The sequence below is a fragment of the Phaenicophaeus curvirostris genome, chromosome 2 (genome assembly GCF_032191515.1).
Source record: "Phaenicophaeus curvirostris isolate KB17595 chromosome 2, BPBGC_Pcur_1.0, whole genome shotgun sequence".
In the NCBI taxonomy this organism is placed as follows: Eukaryota; Metazoa; Chordata; class Aves; order Cuculiformes; family Cuculidae; genus Phaenicophaeus; species Phaenicophaeus curvirostris.
In genome coordinates this window covers 120,753,749-120,770,265 of record NC_091393.1, presented here as the reverse complement: position 1 = coordinate 120,770,265, position 16,517 = coordinate 120,753,749, and the positions used below count along the sequence as shown (strand labels likewise).

General features: G+C 42.9%; 1 protein-coding gene across 1 annotated transcript; it reads left to right on the top strand.

Annotated features, from left to right (window-relative positions):
* Window positions 1–1,460: 1,460 nt before the first annotated feature.
* Window positions 1,461–16,517, top strand: MATN3 (matrilin 3). Its single transcript, XM_069851616.1, has 8 exons — window positions 1,461–1,542; window positions 3,686–4,255; window positions 7,606–7,728; window positions 8,243–8,365; window positions 10,045–10,167; window positions 11,494–11,616; window positions 14,182–14,289; window positions 15,487–16,517. The coding sequence occupies exons 1-8, from the start codon at window positions 1,461–1,463 to the stop codon at window positions 15,540–15,542; spliced, it is 1,308 nt and encodes a 435-aa protein (XP_069707717.1). The 3' UTR covers window positions 15,543–16,517.

The window sequence follows — 16,517 nt, the reverse complement described above, 5'->3', positions numbered from 1 at the left end:
GAATCGCTAGGTTGGAAAAGACCTTTGAGCTCATAGGGCCAGACAGTACGTGTCCACTACTAAGGATGGGGCCTTGGGCAACCTGATCTAGTGGGAGGTGTCCCTGCCTATGGCAGGGTGATCATCTTCCAACCCAAACTATTCTGTGATTCTAAACCACATCCCTAAGCGTTTCATCTGCCCGAGTCTTAAATCCCTCCAGGGGTGGGGACGCCACCACCTCTCTGGGCAGTTGTTCCAGTGCTTGAGGACCCTTTTGGTGAAGAAATTTTTCCTGACATCCAATTTGAACCACCCCTGGTGCAGTTCAAGGCCACTCCCTCTTATTCTATTGCCTGTCACTTGGGAGAAGAGACCATTCCCCTCTACCCCCTCCTTTCTGGCAGTTGTAGACAGCAATAAGGTCTCCCTTCAGCCTCCTCCATCTGCTGGAGGGTCGGGAGGCTCTGCAAAGGGATCTGAACAGGCTGGACCGCTGGGCTGAGACCAATGGGATGAGGTTTAACAAGGCCAAATGCCGGGTCCTGCACTTGGGGCACAACAACCCTGAGCAGCTACAGACTAGGAGAAGTCTGGCTGGAAAGCTGCCTGGAGGAGAGGGACCTGGGGGTGTTGGTTGACAGCGACTGAACAGGAGCCAGCAGTGGCCCAGGTGGCCAAGAAGGCCAATGGCATCTTGGCTTGGATCAGAAACAGTGTGACCAGCAGGTCCAGGGAGGTTCTTCTCCCTCTGTACTCGGCACTGGTGAGACCGCTCCTCGAATCCTGTGTTCAGTTCTGGGCCCCTCACCACAAGAAGGATGTTGAGGCTCTGGAGCGAGTCCAGAGAAGAGCAACAAAGCTGGTGAGGGGGCTGGAGAACAGGCCTTATGAGGAACGGCTGAGAGAGCTGGGGGTGTTTAGCCTGGAGAAGAGGAGGCTGAGGGGAGACCTCATTGCTCTCTACAACTACCTGAAAGGAGGTTGTGGAGAGGAGGGAGCTGGGCTCTTCTCCCAAGGGACAGGGGACAGGACGAGAGGGAATGGCCTCAAGCTCCGCCAGGGGAGGTTCAGGCTGGACATTAGGAAAAAATTTCACATAAAGGGTCACTGGGCACTGGCAGAGGCTGCCCAGGGGAGGGGGTTAAGTCCCCTTCCCTGGAGGTGTTTAAGGCACGGGTGGATGAGGCGCTGAGGGACATGGGTTAGTGATTGATGGGGATGGTTGGACTCGATGATCCGGTGGGTCTTTTCTAACCTGGTGATTCTACGATTCTAAACGACCGCAGTTCCTTCATCCCCTCCTCGTCAGCCTCGGCCCTTCCCAACACAAACCGTTCCATGCAGCCCTCGCAGCTTTTCCCTGTCCCCGCGGGGCGGAGACGGGGGGGCTGGCGGGCTCCCCTCCTCCTTTAAAGCGGCCGTGGGGCGGGTTTGGCCGCCATGGGCCCAGCGCCCCCGCCGGCCGCGGACCCGACACGATGCAGCCGCCGCTCCTGCTGCCGCTGCTGCTGCTGCTGCCGCCGCCGCCGGGGCTCGCCCGCAGCCTCGGCCCCGGGGCAGGTACCGCCGGCACCGCGGGGGGAACGGGCTGGGGGACCGGGGTCCTGAACCGGGGGAGGAGGAGGCTAGGGGACACGGGGTTCTCTACCCTGGACAGGAGGCTGAGGGACCAGGGATCTTCAGTTTGGAGAGAAGGAGGCTGAGGGACCTGGGATCTTCAGCCTGGAGAGAAGGAGGCTGAGGGACCAGGGGTTCTTCAGTTTGGAGAGAAGGAGGCTGAGGGACCTGGGGATCTTCAGCATGGAGAGAAGGAGGCTGAGGGACCAGGGATCTTCAGTTTGGAGAGAAGGAGGCTGAGGGACCTGGGGATCGCGAACCGGGAGAGAAGGAGGCTGAGGGACCCAGGGATCTTCAGTTTGGAGAGAAGGAGGCTGAGGGACCTGGGATCTTCGGTTTGGAGGAAAAGAGGCTGAGGGACCCAGGGATCTTCAGTTTGGAGAGAAGGAGGCTGAGGGACCAGGGGTTCTTCAGCCTGGAGAGAAGGAGGCACTGGGATCTTCAGCCTGTAGAGAAGGAGACTGAGGGACCCGGGATCTTCAGCCTGGAGAGAAGGAGGCACTGGGATCTTCAGCCTGTAGAGAAGGAGGCTGAGAGACCAGGGATCTTCAGTCTAGAAAGAAAGATGCTGAGGGACCTGGGAATCTTCAGTTTGGAGAGAAGGAGACTGAGGGACCCGGGATCTTCAGCCTGGAGAGAAGGAGGCTGAGGGACTCAGGGTTCTTCAGCCTGGAGAAAAAGAGGCTGAGGGACCAGGGGTTCTTCAGTTTGGAGAGAAGAAGGCACCGGGATCTTCAGCCTGGGGCAAAGGAGGCTGGGGAATGAGGGATCTTCAGCCAGGAGAAAAAGAGGCTGAGGGACACGGGATCTTCAGTTTGGAGAGAAGGAGGCTGAGGGACACGGGGTTCTTTACCCTGGAATAAAAGAGGCTGAGGGACCAAGGGTTCTGCAGCCGGGAGAGGGGGATGCTGAGGGACTGGGGTCTGCAGTCTGGAGAGATGGAGGCACCTGGATCTTCAGCCAGGAGCAAAGGAGGCTGAGAGACCAGGGATCTTCAGTCTAGAGAGAAGGATGCTGAGGGACCTGGGGATCTTCTGTTTGGAGAGAAGGAGGCACCAGGATCTTCAGCCTGGAGAGAAGGAGGCACCGGGATCTTCAGCCTGGAGCAGAGGAGGCTGAAGGACGTGGGATCTTCAGTCTAGAGAGGAGGCTGAGGACCGGGGTTCTTCACCCTGGAGAGAAGGAGGCTGAGGGACACAGGGTTCTTCAGTCTGGAGAGAAGGAGGCTGAGCTACCTGGGGATCATGAACTGAGAGAGAGGGAGGCTGAGGGACCCAGGGTTCTTTAGCCTGGAGAAAAAGAGGCTGAGGGACCAGGGATCTTCAGCCTGGGGAAAAAGAGGCTGAGGGGAGACCTCAACACAAGTGATGCTTGTCTTGATCAGAGGTATGGCTGTTCTGTTTGGATTTGTCTGTCAGTGAGGAATTTTAGAGTGTAAATGTTCATTTTTACCTGTAAAATTACTTCATAAATAAGAAGTTGATCTATTTCTCTGCTCTAGAAGCCTTTAAACAGTAACAATTTCTAAAGAAGCTTTTATCATGGCATCACTTTCATCTTTTTGCTGAAGGTTCTTCTTATTATATACTTTGGACTGTGAATTACATACAAGAAATATTTAAAACCAGCAGTCTATATTGTTACTGTTCTAAAAAAAATGGTTATGATCTGTTTGCTATGTAGTCTAGCCAGGGTTTTTTACCATTTTATTTCTGTAGTTTATAAAAATGTAATTCAGGCTTTATCTTTGTGAAAATAATGAAAATACATTTCTATATCATTGCTACGCTGCCGTGTTGGCTGTAATATGTGAACTGCACCTCTTTGTTTCAAAGGTAGTTAGACATTTTGTGGCTCAAATGTGGACCTGTCTTTCAATGCTTCAGTTATTTATTGATTGTCAAAATTAATATTTAATGATGTTTAATGTGTTGCTCACTATAATTTCAAGCCTATGCCTAAAGAATCAAGCGAGCCAACATTTATCTGGTAGGAGTAGTTTGCTATGACAGCTCTCACTGCCCTGGGATGAGAGCTCCAGTCCTGTGTAGGAGGTAACTGAAGTGGTTTTCTTCCTTCTTGACAGATGCTGCCTGCAAGAACCGGCCCCTAGACCTCGTCTTCATTATAGACAGTTCCCGTAGTGTCCGACCAGAAGAGTTTGAGAAAGTTAAAGTCTTCTTGTCAAAAATGATTGATACTCTGGACATCGGCGAAAGAACAACCCGTGTGGCAGTCGTGAATTATGCCAGTACCGTCAAAGTAGAGTTTCCCCTCCGGACCTACTTTGATAAAGCATCTATGAAGGAGGCTGTATCTCACATCGAGCCCTTGTCTGCTGGCACAATGACCGGCCTTGCCATCCAAACTGCCGTGGATGAAGTCTTCACTGAAGAAATGGGCACCCGGCCAGCAACCTTCAATATCCCCAAGGTGGTCATCGTTGTGACAGATGGGCGACCACAAGATCAGGTTCAAGATGTGGCAGCAAGCGCTCGGACAGCTGGCATTGAGATCTATGCAGTTGGAGTAGGCCGGGCAGACATGCAGTCCCTGAGGGTAATGGCCAGCGAACCCCTGGATGAACACGTCTTTTATGTGGAGACCTACGGTGTGATCGAAAAGCTGACATCCAAATTCAGAGAGACCTTCTGTGGTAAGGTGGTCAGTCCAAGAAGACAGTGTAATTTGGCTCCTTTTGGCTCCTACTGTGGTTCAACTCCCTAAGAAAGAAGTTTTTCTTTTTGAGAAGTGTTATGTATTGCGTTCAAATATTTCCTTTGCCACTCGTTGCACAAACAAGCCAACCCTTTTATTCAGTGGAGGCCAAGTAATGAGCTTTCATTTTGAATAGTGACCTTGCCATGCAAGTAACAGGCCTGATTTCAGTGGATCTCCTTGTGCACGTGATCCAGTTTAGTGCAAGAGAAAGCATGGCAATCTGCTCAGGATTCAGCTATATAGATTTACTCACTTGTCGAGAGTGCACACCTAGCCTGCTCATTTCTTTTCCCACCTGTCTGGGAAGCAAGAAGGGTGGAAATGCGGTTCTGAAGTGCTCCTTGTAGATTCAGAGTAGGAAAATCAGCATGGCGGTGAGCCACCATGAGGACTTGAGGACTTTGGTGCAGGATAAAGTGCCCGAACACAACAGCAGGTCATCTCAGGATGGGCTTTCATTCTGCAGGCATTGATGGGCATTTTCAGTGTGCCAGACTTGCACTTTTCTGTATTTCTCTGCAACTTGATTTAGACAAGGAACAATTAGCTGTGCTCTTTCAGATCTGGTCTTGGAAAAATGCTGGATGTAGCTGAGGGACGTGGTTTAGTGATTGATAGGAATGATTGGACTCGATGATCCAGTGGGTCTTTTCCAACCTGGTGATTCTGTGATTCTATGATTCTATGTATACTTGGTTTGGGCTAAAACTCCAGTAACGATGCTAGACCAGTGTGCGTTACTATTGTCATTTACATAAACAAAAGGTCACTTTTTTGACTGTCTGTAGATAGTGATGACACATTCCTACTCACAAAAATCAAACTATGACTTTTTGACAATTAAACAACTTGTACAAAGTAGATTTTTCTAGTAAATTCCTAGGGAAATTACTTGTAAGATAAGTCTCCAGCAAGTACTGGGTAGAATCAGGTGTAAGGAACATTGTAAAAGAACTAAAATAACAGCCATTGCCTTGAGAACTTGGTTGGCAATGTGTTACTTTGTTATTTCAGAGCCTTATTTAAAGATTACCACCATACCTTTTGAACACCTTTAGAGTGAATAGACCTCTTTTCCTAGGTATGAAATAAAGGTGTAGGACCATCTACAGGCAGGACGCTTTTCTCAATAATTAACATAGGAAATGCCTTCAGGTTTGGCTTGACATCATGTTGTGTTGCTGATGTGACCACATCCTCTCCCTGGCAGCTGGAAATGGGCATAACTGCCCACCTAGCTGGGCAGGTATGTGTGCTGTGAACATACCACTAAGTTCCCACCTATGTTCACGCCAAAGCAAGTCCTTTCACAGCACCAAAGAAAAATCTCTTGTTCTCAAGAGTAAATGTACTGTTTATTGTGCTGAAACATAAGAATTACACCCCTACTAAGCTGGAGGATGAACACACACGCACCTCCTAGTGAGTTGCCTATACGTAGCTAGGCAGAATCTGTGGGGTTAACGGACAAAAATGGGGTAAAGGGAATTGTTTTCCTAAAAGTTCTGACAAACCAAATGAATCTAAGAGGGTCTTGTAAGACAGTGTGGGTAAACTGATTCTTTTCCAGCTCTACACTGGTTTTTGGTCAGAAATTTAGACTCACCAGTGACAGTTAGGATTTTCTTTGCTTTGGCCAAGTCAAATAAATTTGCTTATAGGGTGAACTGAAAACAAGAAAACCAATGTTCATGGGCAAAATAGTTGGCTAAGATCAAGTTCTTGATGCATTGAGAGCATCATTCAACATGAAACCATCCTGGAGAAGGAAAATCTTAGCCTTGAATTCATGTCCAAGTCAGTGGAAGCTTGACTTTCCTACCACAAAAATCTGACCATTTGAATCTGAGCTTCTCAGTTATATTTGAAACTATCACCCGCAGATTTTGTTCCTAAGACACAGAGATGAATTTTCTTACTCCCGAGGGTGTATCAGAATGAAAAGACACTGTCTTGGTTTGAGATTTGTTTTTACCAATGAAAAGACAAGGCACCCTTTGTAGCAGCCTTACTAGGGGACATCTAAATCTTCCACGTTTTAGAAAATGTGCAGTGTTGCTTTACATTGAGAAATAACTGAGGACATGCAAGGAATCTTACTTCTCATATCTTACCTGACCACTTTTGCTTTTGAGTTTGATTTTACCAGTAGTCAATATCCACATTTGAACTACTCACCCAAGTAAAGTCTCAGGTAATAACAGACTTGTCTTCCCATTTTTCTCCCTTTCATTTTCTCTTCCTTTCTTTCCTTCTTTTTTTCTTTCTTTCTTTTTTCTTTCCTTCTTCTTTCTTTCCTTCTTCTTTCTTTCCTTCATTCATAAGATAAGCTGACTGTCTTCTGGATAAATAGCCAGTCCATGAAAACTGAGTCTCACTTTGTAGTTTGCAGTTTCAGCTTCTCAGTTCTCTGAGGTGTGGATGTTATTTCTGTACCACTCTTCAGTTAGGAGGTTTACATGCCTGTAAAGCCACTTGACTGTAGTAACTTTCCTCCATTATCCTCTTGTGGTCTTGACTTTTTAAACCTGATGGATCAAGGCTGCTACAGCCCTCACATACCCTTCTTGCACTGGGGGGTTTCTTTCATCTGGACCATCATTATGCTGACATTGTCATCATCCCCTGTTATCCTAGTGCTTCTGAATCATTTTTCTCTTCCTTTTGGTCTTGACACTTTCTCCATTTTATTTTATTTTATTTTATTTTATTTTATTTTATTTTATTGTATTGTATTGTATTGTATTGTATTGTATTGTATTGTGTTTCATTGTGTTTTCCAATACATTTCTATTTACATGACGGGTTTCTTTTACAATGCAGCAGGAACTCATAGATCAGGTTGTATGTCAGTGAGCAGAAGTTATTAAACTGCCAGGCAGTGCCTGATACATTTTGGGATTATTTAAACTGGTTGGTTGTAATAGAAAGGGACTGGATGCAGCAAGCCTGAAGGCTTCATGCTGAGTTCTCTTTTTGAGTTTAATGTTAAAATGCTTAAATTCTCTCCCTGTTGCACTCTTTTCAATTCATCTTGTCTTTCTGCCACCTCAGGTGGTGAATAACTTCAGTGTGGTTGTTCCAGTGTCATTTGTGACCTCTTCTGGCTACAGAATGAAGCAAAAGATGCTTGTAGCTTTTTGTGACAGTGACACAGCCTTGATATTCACTACTACTAACCCAGCAGACAGTGCAAGGTGTACTTTTTTTGTAAGCATAAATTATTAATGGCTCTTTCTTTCCTTTGAGATGACTGAAATGCCTTTTCTGTAAATCCCTTTGTAGCTGTGAATGTGTGTGCGCTTGGGACTCATGACTGCGAGCAAATCTGTGTGAGTGACGGCGGATCCTACCTTTGTGATTGCAACGCAGGCTACACTCTCAATCCAGATAAGAGAACCTGTTCAGGTATTACTCCTTTGGTAAATGTGGTCAACTACCACCATGGTTGGATTTGAGAAGCTAATTATGTGCTGTTGGAACAGTGAGCAGATGCGGCACTACAGGACATGGTTTAGCAGGTGTCGTGGTGCTGGGCTGACAGTTGGACTGGATAAGCTTAGAGGCCTTTTCCAGCCTTAATGATTCTATGATCTGTACCTCCTTCAATAATAATAAATTTGATAATAAATAATAAATAAACAAAACTGCTGCAGGTAATGGTGAGAAGTAGTTTGATTCCATCACCATCCTTTTAATACTGCTCCAGAATTATTCATTAGGGCCAGACACCAAAAAAAAAATCTTCCGATGTAGACACTGTATAGATATTTTCTCCTACCATTCACTCTAATTCCTTCAGTTCTTATTGCCAATTCAGAGCTCATTCCAAATAGAAAAATGTTTGAAAATGTGAATATGCACTCCAGTCCAAGCTACTTTTTGTTATCGATTAATTGTTTCTCTAACATGGGTCTTGCAGCTGTGGACATGTGTGAACCTGGAAGGCATGAGTGTGATCAGATCTGTGTGAGTAACAACGGATCCTATGTCTGTGAATGCTACGAAGGCTACGTTCTGAATCCAGATAAGAAGACTTGCTCGGGTAAGAATTAAAGGCTACTTTAATATAGGAAACTCATGTAGACATGGACGTGTCTTCTGTGAGTTACCTTCTTTGTTTCTAATTGAAAAATTGCTTACAGACATCAGCTCTCAAAATGTTCACCTGCACACTTTCCCTGTGGCTGCAGTAACAGTAAAATTGCATTTTTCTTTAAAAGTGTTGATTACAAAAATGCAATTTGCCACTTACCTACCACTTTATGGTCTTCAGAGTAATTCATAAACATCTCTTAGGTCCTGCGAGAGGATGAACATGTTCCAGAGATGCACTGCGTCTCCACTGGAGAGTGTGTGCCACTTGTCCATTGAGAACTTAAAACCTGATGGTTTTCCTGAGCTTTTTCTACCTCTTCTGTCAAAACTGTATTTTTTACAGCTTGCTGCTTATGCTTCCAAGCTGTGCAGGGTTCTATAATATAGCAACTGCGGTCTTATACCAGCAGCAGCTTCTTGAATTCTCACACTCAAAAGTATTATAAAATATTTTTTCTCCAAATATTTCTCTGGAGTTGTTTCTTTAAACCCAGAAGTTTTGAACAGCACCAGGCTTAGAGTAGCCTTTTATAACTTGTAAGCGCATCCTTTCCTTTGACAGCACAGAAGCATTCTTCTCACCAAAGGTTTCGCTCTTCGTATTTCTGAACAGAGAACATAGTCTTCTCATGCTCCTGTTTTTTTGTTTGCTTTTGCTCTCACCAGGCTTTATAGCTCTCTGCCACTTAATAATGTTTATACTTATCATGCCTGGGTTTTGTGCCTGCTTTCAGTTCATGGATGGAAGTATGAAGTTAAATTTGAATTCACCATAGTGACTGTTAATGTTGCAAGAAACAACTTCCTCTGCCTTGACACGTGAGAGGTTATTGCTCATCTCAGTGTGGTGTTTCATCTTCCTTCTTACTGGGCATATTCAGAGCTGCTAGACTTGCTGATGAAAATCAGAATTTTGTGAGATAGAATCATTAAGGTTGGAAAAGACCTCTAAGGTCATCAGATCCAGCTGTCAGCCCAGCACCACCATGCCTATTAAACCATGTCCCAAAGTGCCACATCTACGCAGGTTTTGAACACCTTCAGGGATGGTGACTCCACCGCTTCCCTGGGCAGGCTGTTCCAGTGCTTCACCACTCTTTCAGTAAATAAATGTTTTCTAATATCCAGTCTAAATCTCCCCTGGTGCAACGTGAGGCCATTTCCTCTTGTCCTATCACTTGTTAGTTGGGAGAAGACACCAACACCCTCCTTACAGCCTCCTTTCAGGGAGCTGTAGACAGTGATACGTTCTCCTCTCATCCTCCTTTTCTCTAGGTTAAACAACCCTAGTTTCCTCAGCCACTCCTCATAAGAGCAGTGCTCCACACTCCTCACCAGCTACATTTCCCTCCTCTGGACGTGTTCCAGCACCTCAACATCCTTTTTGTACTGAGGGGCAATGTGATATAATAATATCTTGCAGTCCTAGTATCTGCATCCTCCATTAAATAATTAGTAACTGAATTCAGTTGTCTGTAGCACAATGTGATAATTTAATAGGGCACTGACTGAATCCTAATTGGAATCCCAATTAAATTATATTCATAAATGCTGAAGCATTTAAAAGCTTGAGTGTCTGGGAGGAGGAATTAATAGGTTTCTTCTCTAAAACATGGTTCACCACAGCCATGGACGTGTGTGCACCTGGAAGGCACGATTGTGCACAGGTCTGTGTGAGTAATGATGGATCCTACAGCTGTGACTGCTTCAAAGGATACACTCTGAATCCAGATAAGAAGACGTGCTCAGGTAAGACCTGATGAAGGAAATATTGTGTTTAGCTAAAAGCAAGTAGCTTTTAAAAATCAGGTTAATTTGTGTTATTTTTTTCTAATAAATTACCCAAGATTTTCTGTACAACAGAAAACAGAGTGCAACTTTATTTTTTCACGTGTCCAGTAACAATTTGAGCCCCGTGACTCTTCTACAGTTGTGTGAAGATTTTAAGTGGTACAATTAAAATGCCATTTGGCATTTTCCTGAGCAATTCACACTTATGGTACATGAATTGCCACATCCACCTGAGAGAGAGGATGGATAATATATTGGGTGGGAATATGTGATGTGTACTATCTATGCCAGGAAACTCTTCAGCAAAGCAGCACAAGGGAATGAGATGAAGAAGAGCAAGGACTGTGCTGGAAGAGAGATTACAGTATGTGTCATCATGACTGTGACTGCTCTTTCTGGCAGATGTGTTTGGACCTTAAAAGTACTCCAGCCTTAGGGCTCTAGAGGATGGTGGGAAATCTTCTTTCCCAGCTCTGGTCTCTTGTGAAGAATAATAGCATAGACATAGCTGATACTTAAGGATGTATATTTATATATATAATAAGGATGTGTACTTTTATATAATACATATTTATGTATATAAAATGATAGAGAATGCATATTAATTTGTAGATAATATATATTATTATATTATAATACATTTAATTAATATATATTAATCCCTTCCTAAATATTAATCCCTTCCCTTCCTTTCCCTCCTTTCTTTGGTCCTTACTGAACCTCCTTGTTGCAAAGATATCCAAATATAGGAACTCCTTCTCAGCTTGGCCTTTCAGAGTTGATGTGTGAAATTTGGCAGAAAATATCAGCCTCACACATCAAGTGCCCACTTTGTAACTGGCAGTGGGTGCCACATCTCTCTCTCTATTTGCAGCCATGCATGCTCTTCTGTTTATGGTCTTCTCATTCCATAAAACAGTGTCTTATCCAACTCAATTAGAGCTGAAATAATGCCAAATACTCATTTAAAATCCAGATATTTGTTATCTGTTATTATTTGATATTCCTTTGGATGATTATTTCATAACTGGGTCACTGCTAGTTCAGTTCCTTCTGTTACAAGTGCAAAAAAAGTATCACCAGTATTCCAAAAATCCTATTAATTTTGTGATGCCGATAGCCAGATAAAATCACCCTATGTATACCCTACCGTGACCAACAGTGTGTTGACATGCAATATAAAAGCCCTGGCTTGAATCCAAATGTTTGCAAATGGGAATTACTAACATGGATTCAACTGAAGTTTGGGTATTGATTAATACTCTTCTCAAATGCCTTCATCAGCTGTCGACGTGTGTGCTCCTGGAAAGCACGACTGTGAGCAGGTCTGCGTGAGGGATGATCTGTTCTACACCTGTGACTGCTACCAAGGCTACACCCTGAATCCAGACAAGAAGACTTGCTCAAGTAAGAGCAGATTGCGATTCCCAATCCCCCCATACCCTTCCCAGCTAAGCATGTAGATTGAAAAACTCTCATTGTTAGCAGGTTCATTTATTTGGGCCTGTTTGAGAAACTTTCGTATGCATTCCAGTGTTATAAGAGAGTTCTGTGTCACTTTGCCTTTTCCCGTTCCAGCAATGTTCAGATATATAGAGCACTTTCTACGCAACGATGATAGTAACTGTTTGCCATTTGGTCTTTATATTCTTATAACTAAGGCCTTCACTGTATTTAAAAGAAAAACCAACAACTCATAAACTCCCTGAACGTATAATCCCTTTTCTTTCTTTTCTGCCCATTTGCACTAATGCTTGGAGCTAGTTTGATCCTTCTTGTTTTGTTACAGCAGTTATTGTATTCAAAACTACAGTTGACTCTTACCTATCACCCCACATGTAAGGGCTTCACTGCATTTAAAAAGAAATAATTGGTTATAATTCGTATTTCCTTATGAAATGGGAATAAATGGGAGGATTGGCAAAGCAGGATTCTGGGGCATCTGTCTCTGGGACTCAGTTGCATACAAGCATTTGGAGGATGGTGAGAGACCAGAGGGGAACAGAACTGGTGTGGGGCAGGCTTGAACTCACTGTTTTCCCTTTGGATGGACAATAATGGCATCAACTGTTGGCAGAATGCCTGCACCATTTGACATAGAATCATAGGAATGGTTGGACTCGATGATCTGGTGGGTCTCTTCCAACCTGGTTATTCTATGATTCTATAGGTAAAGTTGGACTGGAAATGACCTCAAGAGGTACCTAGTGTGATCTATGGTTCAGAGCAGGAATAACTTGCTATTCTGTCAAGCAGCTAAGGACCCTATGTAAAAGCAAAGTTATAAAATAGGTGGATATAACCAAACACCATCTACAAAAATAGTAATTTTCTGTAGGTCTGGACTTAAACACAAATGCAGTGTAAAAACACAGCTCTGCCATTGTTTGTATGGCTTGTTGGGCATCCCAGTGGCAAGAGAGTGTCCACAATTTTGAATATCAAATACTGGAAGGCTCTAAATTTCACAGAAGGACTGTAGAAGACTTCATGGTTCTCTCGGGCAGTTGCCAAAGTTGGTTGGAACAGAAATTTTGTTAAAACAGACATAATCCAAGGAGGATCTGTATCTGTCATTGGAGAATTTAAATGCAAACATAAAAAATCAACTAGCAGTTGGTTGGAAACCAACCGTGTTGGTGTGATATTTTGAACTGGCCTTCCTCCAGCTGACTCTTGAACAGCTCGTCATTGTACATTGACCATAAAGCTGGTGGAACGTTCCAAATAAGGGAGCTGAACAAATACAGGTTCAGTGGAATCAAGGAGACAGCAGTTTCAACATTGGCTCTAAGACAAATGCATTTCTGCGCTGCTAGAAATGAATCTGTTCATAGATTTTGCAGTTTCCCTGTAAAATGGAAATACCAATGGCATGATTGATAGACACAAAAAAACCCAACAGTAAAATTATTCAGACAAAAAGAGAAGTTGTATCTAGGTTTAATATTTCTATCATCTCACTGTTATAATACCCACATCATTTGCTCAGCTGTGCATCTGTGTATCTACAGAAGAAATAATTGAATGATCTGCTGTCATTGCCTTTGCAAGCAACATAAAAACACACGAATCAAGGCACAGGTCTTACATACAAGTAATACCTCTTGATAACTTGTTCAAAGCATATTTAATAATTGTAGGACCTCTTTAAGAAGATTCTGCCTTTGGAAGCTTACTCTTCTGGTCTCAGATGTAATCTCACTGCAGTACTTGTGCTTCAGTAGCTGATGATATGTTTGTTCTTAACCTACAGCAAGTGGTGCTGTCCGCCTATTTTCTTTATGGAATAGGTGAGGTTCAATTGCCTTTCCTGTAGCTATGAACTCTGCTACCAGCTGTGGGAAGGGACAACTCTCCATGGGACGGCTCTCTGAGAGGAGCCGTTAGAGTTAGGGGCAGGCCTAGGCTCAGGGTTAGATGTGTTCCCATGGAGAGCTGTCCCCATGGAGAGCTCACCATGGGAAGTTGTCCTAGACCCTTGCAGCTGATGCCTGACGTTATTATACCACAACGAAATTATCACCTCTCCGAGCTCTTTGTGATCATCCCTGGCTTTCTGCTGGGTTATGGAGAAAAAGGAATTCTTGAGGACAACTAAGGCTGGTCCCCTGTACGTCTAAAAAACTGAGGGTAAGGCCAAGGAACAATTCCATGGAACCACTGTGGAGTATGGCAATCCTAGCTTTCACTTTCTTAAGAGATTGAGGACTTCTCTGTCATACTAACTGGCTCTTCTATTAATATTATTGTGTCTTCCCACGAGCTTTTTAACTCATTTGGACTTATTTGAATGTTATTCCATCCATTGATACTCATGGGACATTGGAATGGACTTTTTCACACCTCTTGATGGATCAAAAATGATACTCCCTGTGCATGCATATTGTTAGTGTTACAAACTAAGAGTTTTCTGGGATTTAAATGTTTGGTCATTGTCATAAACACTGTAAATGCTGTTTTCTTTCTTAGGAGCCATAACAAGCAGTCTCGTGACAACTGAAGAATCCTGTAAATGTGAAGCAATAGCTGCCTTGCAGGACTCAGTCACCTCACGCCTTGAAGCTCTGTCGGTGAAACATATCCTTTTTCTTACGTGATTTTCTGCATTCAGCTCTTTACTGGTATTTCAGAGGGAGCTGCTTTGATGTCAGCCAGGGAAGGAACACACCTCACAACAGAAAGTATTTTCCTGTTAATGTTAGAAATGTTATGGAGCAAAATCTTTATTGTTGCAAATAGCATTATGCTTTCACACTTCATTGAAGGGCTTTAGTATCACAATAACAGATAAAATGCACATACTCACATCAACTAAATTATATATGCTATGTTGCACATCAAGCACTCTTCTGTTTGTAATTCTTCCAGATTACTTCTGCTGTTACAGCAAATGCTCGGTTTTGAACCCTCCTCTTATTTGTGTGTGTATATGTCCCAAAATATTCAAGACATGCAAAATGGGCACTGGAATTTGCCAGGGGCTTCAAAATCAAGGAAGAGTGGGCTATTTATCATTAATCAAAGGAGAACACAGCAGGAGATTAGTAAGTCTTATATGTTAACTCATTAAGATAAATGAATTTTTCATATCACCGAAGTTTCTGAAAGCCATATGGAAACTTCTGCCAAGGACACAAGACTTTCCAAGTTCTTGAATAGATTCAAAGTTATTTTTATAAGGTCTAAATCCCTCTTCTTGCCTTGTGCATGGAATTCAGTTTACTTGCCTGGGAAATGTGAAGGGAAGATTCTGATTTTCCTTGGTTTATAATGTATAATACCAGGGGATTTCATTTAAAACTGAGCACCAAGATAATTAAACTCAATAGTATCACACCCTTCAGAGAACAACCCATCTGCCTGAAAGAGCTAATATTAAGCAAGAAAATGTGACGATTTTAAGTTAGGATTATACTTTATTGCACAGAATAGAGGTTTTCTTTGGAAGCAAGGTGTGGAATTTGTATCCCTAGAATACTTTCAAGACAACCTGGAAAAAGCAGTGGAGACAGTCACCTGCTGCTCTTAAGCCCTGAATGTCACTTGGTCCAACTCCTTCTACGAAGTTAGGGTTGTTGAGATCAGTTGGGATGTGGCCAGACCTTGATAGATCTCTAAAATCAGAGACATTTACATGTTTTGAAGTCTCTGGTTCAAGCATGCATTGACCTTATATAGCAAACAGACCGTTTGTTGAAGATGAAGCAATGTGAAAGGTTATAACTAAAGCAAACCTTATGGTCATCTATTACATTGTCCTTAACCACTGAGCACTAGATGAAGTGTCGGAGAAGCTGGAGGCGTATCAAAGCAGACAGCAGGTTGTCTGAGCTATCATTCTACTTGATTCTAGAATAATCCTTCAGAAGCAATCCTTTTTACTGTGCTTAGCAAGCTTTATTTTGTTGCACAGCTTACAAAACAGCAGTTGGTTTGTTATTATTGGCAAATATCAAGAAGACTTCAGGGAGGCAACAGTCATGAAAATACAGTGATTGAGGATTTTCATGTACAGTCACTTTATAACTATAAAGTTCCCTTAACCCACTGTGCTTCAGTTTGTACTAGAAGTAGCACAGCAGGTACTGCATTTCTGCAGTATCTACATTTTTTTCTTGTATTTAAAAGTAAATGCGGAAAAAAATGGATGGATACAGTATATCACATTATACAAAGCTGTGAAATGGCAAGGCAGAGTCAAAAATATGCCTATGTCATCTGTCCATTAAATGGGAAAGTAATTTGGGGTCTTGTAACTTATTTTAATAAAATAAAGTATGATCAGCATGCTGATGTTGGAAGTTTTTTTGCATACAACTTAATGGAAATACGTTATGAATAAAATGCTTAATAAAAAACAAGGAAACAAGAACTCAAAAGATAAAGGAGGCACAAATGAAGTAAATCCACATCATTAAACAGGATACCACCCCCAAGTCATAGAATAGTTTGAGTTGGAAGGGACCTTAAAGATCACCTAATTCCAACTCCCCTGCCATCGTCACATTGCTGGAAAAAGAAACACTTGATTTCAAAACCCACAGGTCCTTGTCAGTAGAGATAAAAAGTTTAATAGTAATTTCAAGTATGAATAATGTTGGTTAACACTCAGAAGGATGAAAGACATCCTCCAATTTAAGGTTTTTATCCTGCAAGATTTACTTGTTATTAGTCAGTCATTCCTGTTGTCATTCCATGGACTTTACTGAGACTATTTGTGTCAGTTTGGCTTGTAGGGTAAAACGCACAAGCTAATTTTATTGTTAAAAGAATCCACTCTTTTGCACACTTGGGAGTTATAATCA

Bases quoted from the DNA above. Each gene is read 5' to 3' on its own strand.
- MATN3 (XM_069851616.1), top strand. From the start codon at position 1,461: ATGCAGCCGCCGCTCCTGCTGCCGCTGCTGCTGCTGCTGCCGCCGCCG. The intron at 1,543-3,685 runs GTACCGCCGGCA...CCTTCTTGACAG, and splicing joins CAGCCTCGGCCCCGGGGCAG to ATGCTGCCTGCAAGAACCGG. The intron at 11,617-14,181 runs GTAAGAGCAGAT...TTTCTTTCTTAG, and splicing joins AGACAAGAAGACTTGCTCAA to GAGCCATAACAAGCAGTCTC.